Source organism: Coptis chinensis, chromosome 9, assembly GCF_015680905.1.
Source record: "Coptis chinensis isolate HL-2020 chromosome 9, ASM1568090v1, whole genome shotgun sequence".
Classification (NCBI taxonomy): Eukaryota; Viridiplantae; Streptophyta; class Magnoliopsida; order Ranunculales; family Ranunculaceae; genus Coptis; species Coptis chinensis.
Window position 1 is genome coordinate 19,166,300 of NC_141464.1, and position 15,807 is coordinate 19,182,106.

Genomic DNA, 15,807 nt, shown 5'->3' on the forward strand with positions numbered 1-15,807 from the left:
CATTTAATTGGGCAGTTGATTCTAAGGGAGGATTGAGATTTCATGGGAGATTTTGTCTACCAGATGTTGCAAGGTTAAAGAAGGAGATATTAGATGAAGCTCATCGTTCTCATTTTACAATTCATCTTGGACAAACGAAGATGTACCATGACTTGAATAGGACCTTTTGGTGGGAAAGGATGAAAAGAGATGTTAGAGAATATGTTTCTCATTGTTTAACTTGTTAGTAGGTTAAGGCAAAACATCAGAGGCCTTTTGGATTATTGCAACCATTAGAGATACCGATGTCAAAATGGGAACACATTTCTATAGATTTTATTGATGGCTTGCCTAAGTCTTGGAGAGGCAATGAATCTATTTGGGTTATTGTTGATCGTTTAACGAAGTATGCTCATTTCATTCCTATTGGCATGCGTAGAAATACAGATAAGTTGGTTTCCATGTACATTCGGGAAGTGGTCAGGTTACATGGGGTTTCAGTGAGCATTGTTTCAGATCGAGATCCTTTGTTTACTTCCGAGTTTTGGAAGAGTTTTCAGCGTGCTATGGGTACTAGTTTGGTAATGAGTACTGCTTATCATCCTCAGACAGGTGGACAGATAGAGAGAGTAAATAAGATATTAGAAGATATGTTATAGTCTTGTGTAATGGATTTTGGTGGAGGATGGGAGGAGCATTTACCTTTGGTGGAGTTTGCATATAATAACAGTTTCTAGTCAAGCATCAGTATGGCACCCTTTAAGGCATTGCATGGGCTTCCATGTCAATCACCAGCTTGTTGGGCAGAAGTGGGAGATGGAGTATTACTTGGGCCTGAGATAGTGAGAGAGACATCCAAACAAATTGGAGTCATTAGAGAAAAGATTAAGACGGCACAAAGTAGGCAGAAAAGTTATGCAGACTTGAAGAAGAAACGGATTGAGTTTTCTATAGGTGATTTTGGATTTTTGAAGGTTTCCCCTATGCGTGGAGTTATAAGGTTTGGTATGAAGGGAAAGTTGAGCCCACAGTATATTAGACCATATGAGATAGTTACATCCGTTGGTAGTTTGGCATACCGTCTTGCTTTGCCACCTAGCTTGGCTATGATTAATGATGTCTTTCACATGTTTATGTTAAGGAAATGTGTGAAAGATCCTACTCAAGTTGTTCAGCCAGCGGAGCTACAGTTGAATGATAATGTAACTTTTACTGTGAAGCCTATCACGATAGTAGATAGAGATGTAAAACACCTTAGAATGGAGGAGGACCGTGAACTTAGTTAAAGTGCAATGGAGTGAAGGAGAAAAAACGATGTGACATGGGAACTTGAGGAGAAAGTGAGATAGACGCACCTTGAGCTTTTCTCAGACACTCTACCCTGAATCTCGGGACGAGATTCCTTTAAGGTGTGTATATTATAACACCTCGTATTTTTTTTGTCTTTCCCTTTTTATTAATAAACTAGATAATAATAAATATTTTAAACTAGATAATAATAATAATAATATATAACGATAATATATATATATATATATAACGATAAGGATATATTAGAAAATAGAAAATGTGGGGAGAGAGAGGGATTCGGTGAAACCGTTTTTCTGGTTTTCATGGGTTTAGATATACTAAAAAAATAAAATAAAATAAAATAAAAAAAAAAAAAAAAAAAAAAAAAAATCAATGATGGTTTGTAAATAGGCTTCACAGGGGTTTCGTGATAGGCTTCACAGGGGTTTAGATAATATATATGTTTTTTTTCCCAAAATAAGCTAGGGTTAGGCAGAACCCCACCTATATTAATCAATGCTTCCTTACATAGATTTTCCCATTTGCGTCCTCGCTTACAATGGTTTGTAAATCAAAATCAAGAGGACTAGCAAAATATACAATAAATAGCTCATGGTTATGATCTAAACCAGCAAAGTAGTCAGCTACCCTATTCACTTCTCTATATACATGTGGAAAGGTTATATAACTAAAGCTAGCCTTTTTCCTCTCAATAGCAGCCACCATGTCGCGCCAGTACCATGGGGGTTTCTCTAACTTGTTAATATCATTAAGTGCTCTCATGGAATTAGGTTCCACTTCTACCTCAACAAAACCTTCTTTCAGACATCTCTCCAAACATACTTCAATAGCTTTGAGTTCTTGATAGATCATTGACCGATGACCTCCATTGCCACTAAAAGCTGCAACCGCTATGCCTTCTTTGTCTCTCATCACACCCCCATGACTTGGGCACTTGTTGTTCAAAGCTCCATCACCATTAGCTTTGATCTTGTTGCCCATTGGCGGAACCCATGAACAATTTTTTTTCTACTTGTTGCTTGAACTGGGTAGTGATGTTAAGCTTGTGGAAGGGATTACGAGCAGTAGCAGTGTCTTTGACATAAGGTCTTATGATTTGTAGATAATTCCTCAAGTCTCTTACCATCTTGTTATAAACCACCTTTGTAGGTTTAGAGGTTTGGTGAAACCTTCTATCATTCCTTTCTTTCCAAATGCTATTCACTGATGCACAAAAGAAAACCTTGTAGATCTCTCCCACTTCTTCAGTTTTACACAATCTCAGCAAAGAAGCCCATTCTCGATTTGCATTTCTATTATCAGCAGAAATACCCAACAATCTTTTTACTCTCGAAAAAAACTCTTTAGATTATTGGCATTCAAAAAACAAATGAGCAGAGAATTCTCTGCTGTTAAAACAGAGACAACAGGCAGACTGGTTTATGATTTTCTTTCGAACTAACTTGTCTTGTGTGGGGATGCTATTAGAAAACAATTGCCACGTGGTAAATGAATGTCGTGGCATCACCCACCTTCCCCAAACCATTGTACACCATTTCTTCTTTACTCGTTCAGGAGACAAAGCTATGTAGGCACTGCTGGAAGAGAAAAGCCCACTATGATGTGGTGTCAAGACTATGAAGTCAGAATCAAGGTGTTGATTTATCTCCAAAGCCAAGATGCTTTCCTTCAGAGTTTGCAATTGTAGACTTTGCACTTCAGTATTCCATCTACCTGAAGTCATGAGGACACTTACTTTAGAGTTCAGGGGAAATCTCCAAGCAGCCACCGCCTCAACGTCTTGGATCAGGGGTGATCGAGAACACCACATGTCATGCCATAGAAGTGTTGTTTCCCCATTTGCAATCGAATACTTGATAAAATTTTTTGTTTCCTTTCTGGTATTGTTAGTGAAAGAGGGAGAAAGATAAAGAAAAAGGGGTTGGAGGAACACAACCTTCTTCGCATGACGCGTTGGTCGACTTTCGATTTTCGGATTCTTTCGCTTTCGTAAATCTATCGGTTCGTTTAACACAAAGTGAGTAGCCTAAACTCTAAATCGTGTTTCTTTTAAAACCTTGATATTGATTAATATATATTTTCTATTAGTAATTTAGTTCTTTAATTTTACTGGAACCTTGATGAAACAAAAGAATGTTAGTTTGATCGCCATAGAGGGCATACGGTGTTCTTGAACTTCATCCAAGTTTTATATATATATATATATATATATATATATATATATATATATATATATATATATATATATATATATATATATATATATATATATTCATTGGGTAATGGATATAGTAGTTGCTAACAGATTGTCATTCAATGACTTCGAAGTGCTTTAGAAGTTTGGATGTGTCAGAATTTAGAAGTGTTTCAAATATAAGTTAGAACTTTTGGAATCTACTAAAGGCTATGATTAGAAGCTTACATACTACTATTTCGATGGTTTGATTGTTAAGAATGTAATAACTATTGGCATCAAGACTCTTCGTTTTATATGCATGTATGATTCCATGGCTATGTATGTGGTAGTTAGTAACTGTTGGTCTTTGGTTAATTTGGCATGTCTGAAGTTATAAGCTTAAGCTTTTCTCTTATAAGGTTCAGCAGCTTTGGGTATTATTTTTTCTTTTACCAATGATATTAGATATATTTGGTAATGTTTGATTGCTACACTTGATAGCTATAGGTGGAATAAAATATCATTCAATTAATGAAATGTGAGCATAAATGGAAATGCTTGACTATTATCCATCAATATATTTCTCCCTCCTCCATGATTAAATATAATGTTGCCTTATTTGAATTGACATACAAGATGATGCTAGTGAAGGGTGCTAACGTGTAATTTGAATACCCCGTTGAGGATTCATTTTTCTGTGATATTCATGCATACCTATTTATTTATCCATGTAAATATTTGTGTACAATGGAACATGTTATATCTTATTAGCTAGAAGATTCTATCATTGTTTGTGTAATTACCCATGTCACCCATACCTTTAGAACTCGATCTCCACAGCCTGTTTGAACTAAAAAGAATGTTTATGACTAATGAGGTCATGTAGAAAGCCTCCCTAGCGAGGAACTAAGGATTTTCGCATTGCGGGTTGGTTGTATTATAGGTGGGTATTCCTTGACTGTACGGGAATGACCCGATAGTTTTGATTGCCCATAAGAGGCTTTATTTTATGCGTATTGAAAGCCTAGAGATGGATGTGACTCACAAGTTACGAGTTTACAAGATGGAAATATGTTCCTGGAGGTGATATCCTCGCTTGGAACATATGTCTTGTAGTGGTACTCAGTGTGAGAGAGGCACATGGGTATATGTGTGATTTGACAATTGTGTGAAGTGCAAATCGTGGAGTAAGTACTAAAGGTTGGGTTTATAAAATTATTCGGTTTAGTTAATATAAGAAATTGTATTAGTTGTGCATGTGCGTGCTTGGACTTGTGTTTGAATCCATAAGTTATCTAAATATTTATATTGATAATTTTCTAACTCTCATTTGCATGAGGGTAGGACTTACTAATATTTTGTGCAGGGAGGTTGTCCTACCCTTACACTTAAACGGTTATCGGTACTATTTAATTAAATTAAACTACTAGTTATTAGAATGGAAATCTTGCTTGGGAAGAAACTACTTGTCGATTGAGAAGACGAAACTACTTGTTTTTTTTCAAATTGAAATTGTTAAGTTGGTTTATATTTAAAGTTATTCATTCGATATTAAATTTTGGATTACTTTATATTATTATTAGTTTACTTATACAAGGAAATTCCCTTTTGTTGACCTATGTTTGCTTTGTTTTGCCAACATAGGTGTGTTCTTGGGAACATAGGTGGAGAGCACTGGAACCATGCCGCTAGATTAGGATTTGTTTTCTGGAGCAATTCTTTAGTTTATTTAATTTTAGGTCCAATCCTGTTTTTGGACAAATGTAATAAACGTAGTTTCATATTCTTTTTGACCTGAGGATTTGATGTTGAGGACTTGGTTATTTTATTAGTTTTGTTGATGATTCTTTGGACGAAAGATAGCCTTTTTAATAAAGTGATGGGGAATTTATTTTGGATTATTTCTTAAGTTGATTCTATGTTGTTTGGATGTTAGGTGTTTTATATATTTTGTATCCACCCCCGTCATAGCTTGGGTTTTTAGATGATTGAACAGAGTGATGTTTGAGATATTTATATTTCAAATATTCACTAGGAAATATATATATATATATTGGGTTGTGACACCAAGGCTCTAATTACCAATATGATGCATCGTAAAGTGAACAAATGCGAACATAAATCACAAACAAAATTTAAAAACAAAAGAACACACAAAGAACTTTAATACCAATGAAACAATTGATCTTTATACATGATATCTTGAAGTACAATGATCAACTATAACCCGTTAAATCCAAATGCATGATTACATGGGAAACAAGAATTACAAGGAAGAAGAGTATCATCTCTCCATAAGTTTCTTAAGAAAAACCAAATACAACCAACTAATTACTGCCATCCATAATCATCCTACATTTTATCCTAATGACAAGTAGTTATTTCCAGCAATAACTACCTTAGGAAGTTACTTCCACCAAATGACTTCTTGTTTTATTTATTTCTAATAGTCCCTATACTTAACTTTCCATAAGCCACATAAGCCACTTCTATATTCATACTGCATCAGTCTCTCCAACTTAATTAAGGAACCTATAGTAGGCTTCTAGGTGCCCTCAGCTTGTTTTCAAGACCAATTCAAGAGCCTGCAAGGTTGCTAACTCTTGCCTGGTGTTGTTCATTGTACCCTGACTTGTGGTACGCTTCCAATATAGTAGTTCTAATCTGTAGCCTCACAAAGCCTTCCTTCACCTGCGTCTCATCATACATAGGTTTATTTCTAGATTTTCAGTGATACGTAAATCATTCTATCATTTATTGCATAAAGTCCACATGATAGGTGTTCAAGCGAATATATAAGTACTGAAGCAATAATAGTCAATAGAACGCAAATAGTAATAGTAGTCAATAGAATTCCAAACGACAACAAAAGATAAGTCCTAACAATCATAGTATATGTTGCTTCATATACTCACATGTTGCTTCTTATACTTGATTATGCCCACATAGAGTATCACAAGAAAAATTAATGCCAGTAGTACGTATGGAATTGGAGTTAAGGAATCAAGGAGGAGAATAATCAAATATATAAAGAAGACTACCACCAGATTACAAAACAAGAATAAACAAAGACCTTCGCTAATAATCTTGTGCAACTGACGGAGCAAGATACCGATAACGAAAGAGGAGAAAGCAAAAGCATTCAAGATAACAAAATTGTTAAAGATTTTTGGGTGTGAAACAAAAAGTGTTGATGGAACAAGTACTTCCCCAACTTTTACAAATTGGGCACTAAACAACCCAACTGGTATAGAGAATGACAAGGCTAGGATGATGTCGGGAAAAGTGGCAACAACTTTAAGCGATTTTACCTTTGGAGATTGACATTGATGGATGGACAATGAAGAAGAAAATGATGATGATGATGATGATAATGATGATCGTGGCGTAGAATTGTCAACTGATTGACACTTTGATGTAGTAATTGAATCTGTGCACTGTGTGATAGGATTGGGTAAAGGAGGAAAGTCGTCCAATTCCTCCATCGAAATGGAAGCATGCCAAGAACAAGATGGCGTGGATGATGAAGATGGGCATGAACATGTAAACCCATCAAAAGAATGGCTTGTTGTAACCGAATGTGTTGCTAATTGTTTGATTGGAGGTTCAACCATCACTTAGCTGTCCATCTCTGCAACCGAAACTAAACAAGATGGTGTTGCAGGTGGTGAAGGCTTAAAAAGTTGTATAGGTGAAGAAGCAGGCTCATTAGAATGAGTGCTTGATATTGCTGTTGAATTGGTGGACTGTGAAATAGGAAGAACAATGGAGCTAGTGATCCTCCAGCCCTCTTTCACTTTTAAGAAAAAGCTCTTAAACTTGTCCATTCGTGCAGAAGACAAGTGTTTAAAAGCAAATGAACTTTGTTGGTGGTATTTATATGGCTCTGTTGAGTCGGAGCTTCTTGAAAAATATAATCAAATGAGAACGTCTGCCGCCTAACCGCGTAAATGATCCATTTGATACAACCAATATCCACAATCCAGCTTGGCTGATCTTTCAATTCTTTTCAAAGTTGAGAAAAATGTGCTAATATTCTCACCCCGGCCCTCAACTTCATAAATTGCCACTAAAATAAAGTACCCAATATACCCTCCTCATGAACACCACCTCAGCAAACTTTTCCTTGTTTCGATTTTTAGACTTTATTCCTCCCAATTTCATAAATGGAGTACACTGATACTGGGAACATGAATCTTTTACGATGGTTTGAACTGCAGCAACAGCTGCTCTTAGAACACTCCTCTAAGCTCAGGCACATCAGCCATCATTGGTCACGGTTCGTTTAAAACTAGTCTAGATTTTCTTCGCGTTATTTGACATTGATTCTTCAATTCCAACTTAGTTCTTACACACCCATCGGTAACCAATTACTTTGCTTTAATCTTTTGGAGAATTGGGGGTTCATTTTAAACAATTAAGCACATTGATTTAGTTAAATCATGCTTGTATCGTGTCACAAACTTAAATAAAAGTTGGAACCACGTAAATAGCGACAGAGGTGACAAACTTACTCTGTTATGTAATCCAACTTTTATTTAAACAAGTAAGTCATAGTACTACTAATCATAGTACAAAATATCCCGATATATCGCGAAATTTGGGGATATCTATCCAGATTTCAGAAAAAGATATATAAATATCGCGATATGTTAAGAGATATATACGACTGCAAATATCGGCGATATTTTGACGATATTTGCAATATTTGTGATATTTGGGGATATTTAGAGATATTTAACGATATTTTGTGTATATAACAATTTTATTTAATATTTACCATTATATTTTAAATAAATATAAATAATGTATTATGATATATCAAGAAATATCCACAATATCCACGATATTTGTAGATATTTTAGATATATCCACGATATTTGCATGTGAAACAATGTCAAATATCCCCAAAGAGAGGGATATATCCACGATACATATCCAGAAATTGAGTATCGATAAATACCCATATCCTGATATTTTGTACTATGCTACTGATTACTGAAAAAAAAATAAAAAAAAATCATAGTACTAATACACATGGTAAAGAGAGACAGAGGTGACGTGGGAACCACGTGCCATAGTTGACTTAGTTTCACATTTCAGCAGTACGTCGGCATTGTTTCAATAAAAGTGGTCCTAAAATAAGTTCTAAAGTGTCTGTGATGTTTATGCGGGGAAATATTGTTAGTCAATTTTGAAGAAGGTTGGAATCATAGCACAACCAGTCATGACGGCAGAGGTCTTAGCTGTTCGAAAAATAAACGCCGGAATTTCATTAACCATCCTGAATAACCTGCGCTTTTTTGAACTAGTTTAAGTTGAATGTAAGCTGTCGTGACTGGTTCCAGACAAGACCGAGTGCCCTATGAACAGGGGTGTTATTAACTCTCTGGACCCATGAGCAAAGTTGAAAACGATGGGTAGGAGTAGTAGTACTAACACTATAATCGACCCGAACCAAATCGATAAAAAGCGGTTTGGGTTTTGGTAATTCGGTTTCAGTTCCGTAATGGATTTAATTTTGAGTTTCAATAAAATATTGGTTTGGTTTCGGATTATCCTCTACTGAACCGATATGAACCAAAACCCATAAGATGACATTTTAGTAATATTTATGATTAATTTTGTATAGATTTTATCAATTATGGCTGAAATTAATTGATTTAATTTAGGATTTAATTGATTTTATAGTTTTCGATTCGGGCAGGTTCGGTTTGCAATATATGTTATGGGTTCGGTTCGGTTTGGTTTCACGTACCCAATTATCTTATCGGTTTGGATTTGGATTTTCTAGAATCCGACCCAAATCGATCCATTGACAGCCATAGGGAGGACAGTGCATGAAATGGAAGAATCTACTAAGAGATGATAAGACAAATCTAAACCCTTTTAAAGAGGCGCACCCGAGTTGCCCCACTTAGCTTGCGCCACCAGCACATACAGGCGTGAGCGAGCTAGCCCATCCACCGCATTTTTCTCCTAACCCTATTCCCCATATGTCCATTTTAGCCTCCTAAGCCTATCGGCTGTCCCTCCGGGCTTTTCCTCCAACAACAATGCAACACCTACTTTCTCCTCGCTGCTCAACGCTGAGCCGATCTCCGCAACTTCCACTGCCTTTTTTTACCCTATCCAAACCAGATCGACAAATCACAATTCTTCCAAACCAAAAACCAAATGCCCATGAATCAGCAATCAATCTACAGAGAAACCACAACCAGAAACAGATCAACAAACATCCACTCTTCTCCACCGATCCAAAAATCAAACCCCAACGAAGCAACAAAGTTATATCTTGAAAATAAACCCTAAACCTCCAAAGAAGCAAAAACAAATTACCCACAGCTACAGGTAAGAAGATTGTTTTTTTTGTTCTTTTGTTCTTTTGCTGTTGATGTTGCTGTTAAATTATAGTTGTTGTTGATTTTTCTTTTGTTCCACAAAAAAATCGTTCTTACTTTGTTTTTTTTCATACCACACAACAACCACCATTGTAGTACTATGCTTTAGTTTGAGAAGTGATCTCTTCTTCTCTTTAATGGCGCTTTTATGTAACTGTGTTTTGGATTATGTTTATTTGATTATCAAATTTCTTAGTCAGAAAACCACTTGACTTTGAATAAAGTTGTACCATTTGTGGTGTAGTATGAGCTTTCTTTCTTGCTTCTTGCTGACATTTGTACTCTTCTAATGGGAAATTTCTTTTGAATTTGCATAGTAGGGTGCCTAGGCAATGTATATAGCTAAGAAAATGTATATAGCCCAACCTGTCTTAAGTCGTTCTTAAATTGAGATTTTTTTTTATTAGGTATATAGCCCAACCGGTCTTAAGTCATTCTTAAATTGAGATTTTTTTTTATTAGTCGAGCTATTTTTCCCGGTTTTATTAATATCTTCATTGTGGATAATTTTCCTTTTGTATAGGTGGATTTGAGACCTCTGGAAGCAACCAAGGAAGCGACAACAAGTTAGAACTTAAATTGTTACTCAACATGAAGTATGTGTGGGCAATGTTTTCCAAAGTTGTGCCTAAAATTGAAGTATACCTTTTCTCCCCTTTGTCATAAACTCATTTTACATGTTCTCAAGCTATCACTGAGTATGTATTGGATACTTCTCCCATTTGCAGTCGCATGTAGAAATTCATGGGCCAAGGATACGTAAGAAATTTCAAACTCAAATGGTAATAAAGTTGAGATACATGAGGAAAACCACAGTTCATCATCCTACTCATCCAATCCTTGTGTATGGTTTTAGCCACTGTTGGTAAAATCCTACACTGAACACAGTGTGAGTTCAACAGTGGTGAAACAAATCTATAGACGAACCATGAGTTCCCAGTTTTTGAATGTTCAGAACTTCCCACCTCTCCAATCCATACATTCTAACGTACAAGAACAAACACACAACATGGTGGATAGTAACCATATGCAAGGAGCAAATGCAGTAAATCCAGGAGCACAAACAAGAAATTGGAACGAGCTGTTCTAGGTAGAAAAAGTAGCATCTTTGGAAACTAGTCTCAAACAGTTTAGCCTCAATATAGTGGGGGGGATAACACAAGTACCAGAGGATTTAATATGTAGAGGGCGAAGTATCTGGAAAGAATATGTTGTGGGTTCTTTTTAGAACAAAAACTTCCATACCCAGTGGTCAGGGAATTCCTCAGGAAAAAATGGCAAACAAAGGGGGATTATGAGATGGTGGCTGACTCAAACCTTTTCTACTTCAAATTCACCAATGAAGAAGATAAAAGAAAGGTCCTGGGGATGGCTCAAATTTTTATGGCAGGAAAGTGCTTCATAGTTACCTAATGGAATCAAGATGTTGAGAAGAGAAAGAATACAGTAAAGGCTATTCCGATATGATTAATCTATACAATGTGCCAAAAGATTTATGGACTGGTGAAGGATTGGGGTTTTTGGCAAGCAGAATAGGAGAACCCCAAAGGATGGATGAAGCAACTGCCATAAGGAAAAGATTGGCATTTGCGAGAGTTAATGTACTAGTAGAAATTGATGCAGAATTACCTATTACCTTTGAGATAGATATGGGTGATGAAGATATTAGAAGGATTGATGTGGAATATGGATGGATCCCAAAGATGTGTGATCACCGTCGTAAATTTGGGCATAAGACTGATGGGTGTTTGCGAAGGGAGAACACGATAGGGACCGGAGGACAAAAGGAGGTGCAGGTAGAGAATTCAGTAACCATACCTGAGAGTAGTTTGTTTAGGAATGATAGAGGGGAAGAAATCACTAGTCTTCCTATAGATACAGCGGAACAAACCCAAACTGATAGTGTGGAGCAGTTGACGCAGGTGGCTGAGAGAGAGGAATCAGCTGAGAGAGAGGTACCAGCTGAGATAGAGGAGCAGTTAGGCTGCAACATTAATGAGGAAGTGGAAACAGGGCTTTCGGAGAAAGCAGTTGTCTTAGGTAACAATGTAAGATCTATGTCAGTAAGGGAGGAAGTGCTCTGGATTGAGGTTTTGTCAGAAAGAGAGGAACCAGCTGAGAGAGAGGAGCTGCTAGGCAGAAACTCTAATGAGGAAGTGGGCATCAGATTTTCAAGAAGAGCAGTTGACTCAGGTAGTAGTGAAGAATCGATAGCAGAAAGAGAGATTGTGCTTCGGTCTGAGGTAGTGGCAGAAGCAACAGAAGTAGGGTATAGAGAGTCTGAGGAAAACAGGGACAGGAGTGGCGAGACAGAGAGCCCAGAAGGAGTTTTCGACACCGTTGCTAGAGCAGAATATCGGCAAGAGGCAGGGATACTGGTCAGCAATGCTATAGTGGTAACATGAGAGGAGGAGACAGGAAGAGGGGTTGAGTACAGTAAAGGGCTAAACAGAGAGAACAGGAATGGGAGCAATGAGGTGATTTTAGGGGATCATATGAGGTCAGATCAGAGCACTGAGGGGGCTGAGATAGTACAAGAGCAACACAGTGTGATGGATTCTGAGAACAGGGAGAGTTTGTCAGTGCAGTTTTCAGGAGAGCATGTTAACGCCTTAGTGCCTTATGTGGAGAGCATACAAGGCCTTGAACAAGATGTTGGCTTCAACCCTTTGATGCAGTACGAAGAGGAACAGGAGGAGTACAACAACATCCGTGAAAGTGCACGACTTGGGGAGATATCTGACGACGAAGTGTCTGAGGAAGAAACTGAATATTTTCAGGATAAAAATCTTCTGCCTATATATAAAGAGTCTCATACTCCAACACCTCGAGATGGAGTGGTGACTCGAAGCAAGGGAAAACATAACCAAACTGTCAGTGGGAAAAAAAGCAAGGTAGCAAAAGTAAGGGGAGACCCAAGGGAGCAAAAAATAAAAAACATCACCATTAATGATTGGTCCCATATGCATTTGGAATGTGAGAGGAGCAAACGACCTTTTGAAAACCAAAGAGATAAATAAGGTGAGGATAGACAAGAAATTATGTGTGTTTGGGATTCTCGAAACAAAAGTGAAAAAGGATAAGTATGATAGCATCCGCAAAGTGTGTTGCCCTTGTTGGGAGGCAGAAAATAACTACGAAAAGGCCTCGTCAGGACGGATTTGGATTTGTTGGGATCCTTTTGTTGTGAAGGTACAGAAATATAGAGATGTCTGAACAATTCATCCATTGTAGTGTCGAATACCTTCCCAAGGCAGAAGAATTTTTTCTTACAATGGTGTATGCGAGTAATTCTTTTCAAGAAAGGCTAGTATTGTGGAAAGATTTGATGAGGATACAAGGTTCAATACATAAACCGTGGAGTGTAGCGGGAGATTTCAACAACATCAGGACTGCTAATGAAAGAGTAGGTAGGGAACCTATGCATCCAAGGGAAGCCCATGACTTTATACTCTGTCTTCAGAACGCAGGACTAACGGACATCAACTCTAGCGGGTTTTTTTTATACTTGGTGGAATAAATCTATAGGTTCTGCAAGTATTATGTCCAGAATAGATAGATGCTTAGTGAACAGCCTATGGCTACAAGCATATCCAAACTCAGGGGCCGAATTCCTACCTCAAGGAGTATCTGATCACTCCCCCATGCTCCTCACATGGCATGACTTTAGTCGAGCCCTAACACCATTTCGGTTTTGTAACTTTTGGGTGTATCAACCGGAGTTCAGAATCATTCTAGAGGAAGTTTGGAATACAAGGATTTATGCAAATCCTATGTATGTTCTCATACAAAAGCTTAAGATGCTTAAGGAGAGGATTAGATCGTGGGCCAGGAAAAACTTTTCTAATCTACATGAGCGGGTTTTTTCAGCAAAGCAACAGCTATAAGATGCACAAATACTACTCCAAAACAATCCAACTGATGTGGGGTTTGGAAGAGGTGAAAAAGAGGCTATGAAGAAATATGTTGATTTAGCAAGAGCTGAAGCAATAGATATAGATCGAAAGGCTGAGGCGCATGGATGACAGAAGGAGATAAATGTTCGCAGTATTTCTTCAACTCATTAAAGGAAAAGGCAGCCATAAAAGGCATATGGGCAATAGAGAATGATAGTGGTGGCACAGCGCATGGGCAGGCAGAAGTAACTCAGAGTATTGTGAAATACTTCACACAGATGTTGGGTGCTACAGGATCTTCAGTTAGCGACAGAGACTTCTTCATGGACCTGAAAGTTAAAGAAACCATTGAGCCAGGTATGAGTGCTGTGCTGGAAGCAGAGGTTACTGAAACAAAGATAATGGAAGCCTTCTTTGAGATGGAGAACAACAAGGTGCCAGGACTGGATGGATTTAATCCTTTCTTTTTCAAATATTGATGGGACACGGTAGGGATGGATGTTGTGAACGTGATAAACAATGTGTTTAGAACTCATAACTTGCCTCGGGGTATTAATGCAACTTTCCTTTGTCTAATCCCAAAAGTGACACCCACCAAAGTTGAAGATTTCAGACCTATAGCTTTGTGCAACACGATCTACAAAGGTGTGGCCAAAGTCATTACCAATAGGTTGAAGATGGTGATGACTGAGATAGTATATGAAAACCAGTCGGCTTTCATTCCCGAAAGATCGATACAGGATAATATACTCATGTCGCACGAAGTTCTGAGAGGATATGGAAGAAGACACGGCACCCCCAGATGCTCAGTGAAACTAGATATCAGAAAGGCCTATGACATGGTGAGTTGGAAATCCATCCTTGACATGCTAGACAGATACCAGTTTCCACCGAAGATGATATCGTGGATTCAAATGTGCATCAGCTCACCTTCCTATTCTGTCCTCATAAATGGCTCGCCGGAAGGGTTCTTTCCTGGAGGCAGGGGCTTAAGGCAGGGAGACCCAATGTCTCCATATTTGTTTGTGTTTATCATGGAAGTTCTTGGTTGTCTGATTAGAGTGAGTATTGAAAACAAACTTATTCAATATCATTCTAAATGCAAGAGAAATCAGCTCACACACCTGGCGTTTGCTGATGATGTTCTAATTTTCTGCAAAGGTGAAGTGAATTCAATCCATTCTCTCAGAGATTGTTTGTTGGCATTCAGTGCAGCGACTGGCCTACAGATAAATTTGCACAAGACAACTATTATGACTGGTGCCATGAGTCAACAAGCCTCATTGGATTTGGCTCAGATACTAGGCATTGAACTGGTAACTCCTCCAGTAAGATACCTAGGACTTCAACTATTCTCTGCTCGCCTTGGTGTCAAAGAATGTCAGCCTCTGATAGATAAGGTTACAAGCAGAATCAAGGATTGGAAAGCAAAATTACTCTCTCATGCAGGAAGACTACAACTGATTTTATCAGTGCTCAGCTCGTTACATATATATTGGGCTAGAACTTTCATCCTACCAAAAACGGTACTAGAGAATGTGGAAAAGATATGTGCAACTTTTCTATGGAGTGGAACTGATACCAAGAGATGTGTGCATCAAGCGAGCCTCAGAACTATCTGCAAGATGAAAGAAGAAGGAGGGTTGGGTATCATGAATATGGATGTATGGAATACAGGCGCTTATTGTGGGCTGCTATTCAAAGTAGCTGCCAAGGAGAGTAGTATTTGGGTTGATTGGGTGTGGAAAAATCAGTTGGCTAACAAGTTCTTGTGGACAATGGCAATCCCGCAAGACTGCTCATGGTCTTGGCGGAACATCCTAAAGAGAAGAAAAGAAGTGCGTGAACTAATCCTGTACTCTATCTCAAATGGACGAGACACGCTATTATGTCATGATATATGGTGCAACAGTAGTCCTCCCTTGCTCAATGCACAGGCAGTAGCTGAATTACAAATTCCTATTAACGCCACAGTGGATGAACTCATATCAGAAGGAAGTTGGAATGAAGTGGTACAGAACATCCAAGGTAATAGGCTATGAGA

General features: G+C 37.8%; 2 protein-coding genes across 2 annotated transcripts; one reads left to right on the forward strand and one right to left on the reverse strand.

Moving 5' to 3' along the window:
• The first annotated feature begins 728 nt into the window (after nucleotides 1-728).
• On the forward strand, nucleotides 729-1,265 carry LOC147475116 (uncharacterized). The gene has a single exon (XM_086585275.1). The coding sequence runs from the start codon at nucleotides 729-731 to the stop codon at nucleotides 1,263-1,265; it is 537 nt and encodes a 178-aa protein (XP_086441401.1).
• A 517-nt stretch (nucleotides 1,266-1,782) lies between these two features.
• On the reverse strand, nucleotides 1,783-2,271 carry LOC147475117 (uncharacterized). The gene has a single exon (XM_086585276.1). It carries the CDS (start codon nucleotides 2,269-2,271, stop codon nucleotides 1,783-1,785), a length of 489 nt encoding a protein of 162 aa, XP_086441402.1.
• Nucleotides 2,272-15,807: the final 13,536 nt, after the last annotated feature.

What these genes read in the sequence shown, in the direction of transcription:
- LOC147475116 (XM_086585275.1), top strand. Translation starts at nt 729, where the DNA reads ATGGCACCCTTTAAGGCATTGCATGGGCTTCCATGTCAATCACCAGCT.
- LOC147475117 (XM_086585276.1), bottom strand. Translation starts at nt 2,271, where the DNA reads ATGGGCAACAAGATCAAAGCTAATGGTGATGGAGCTTTGAACAACAAG.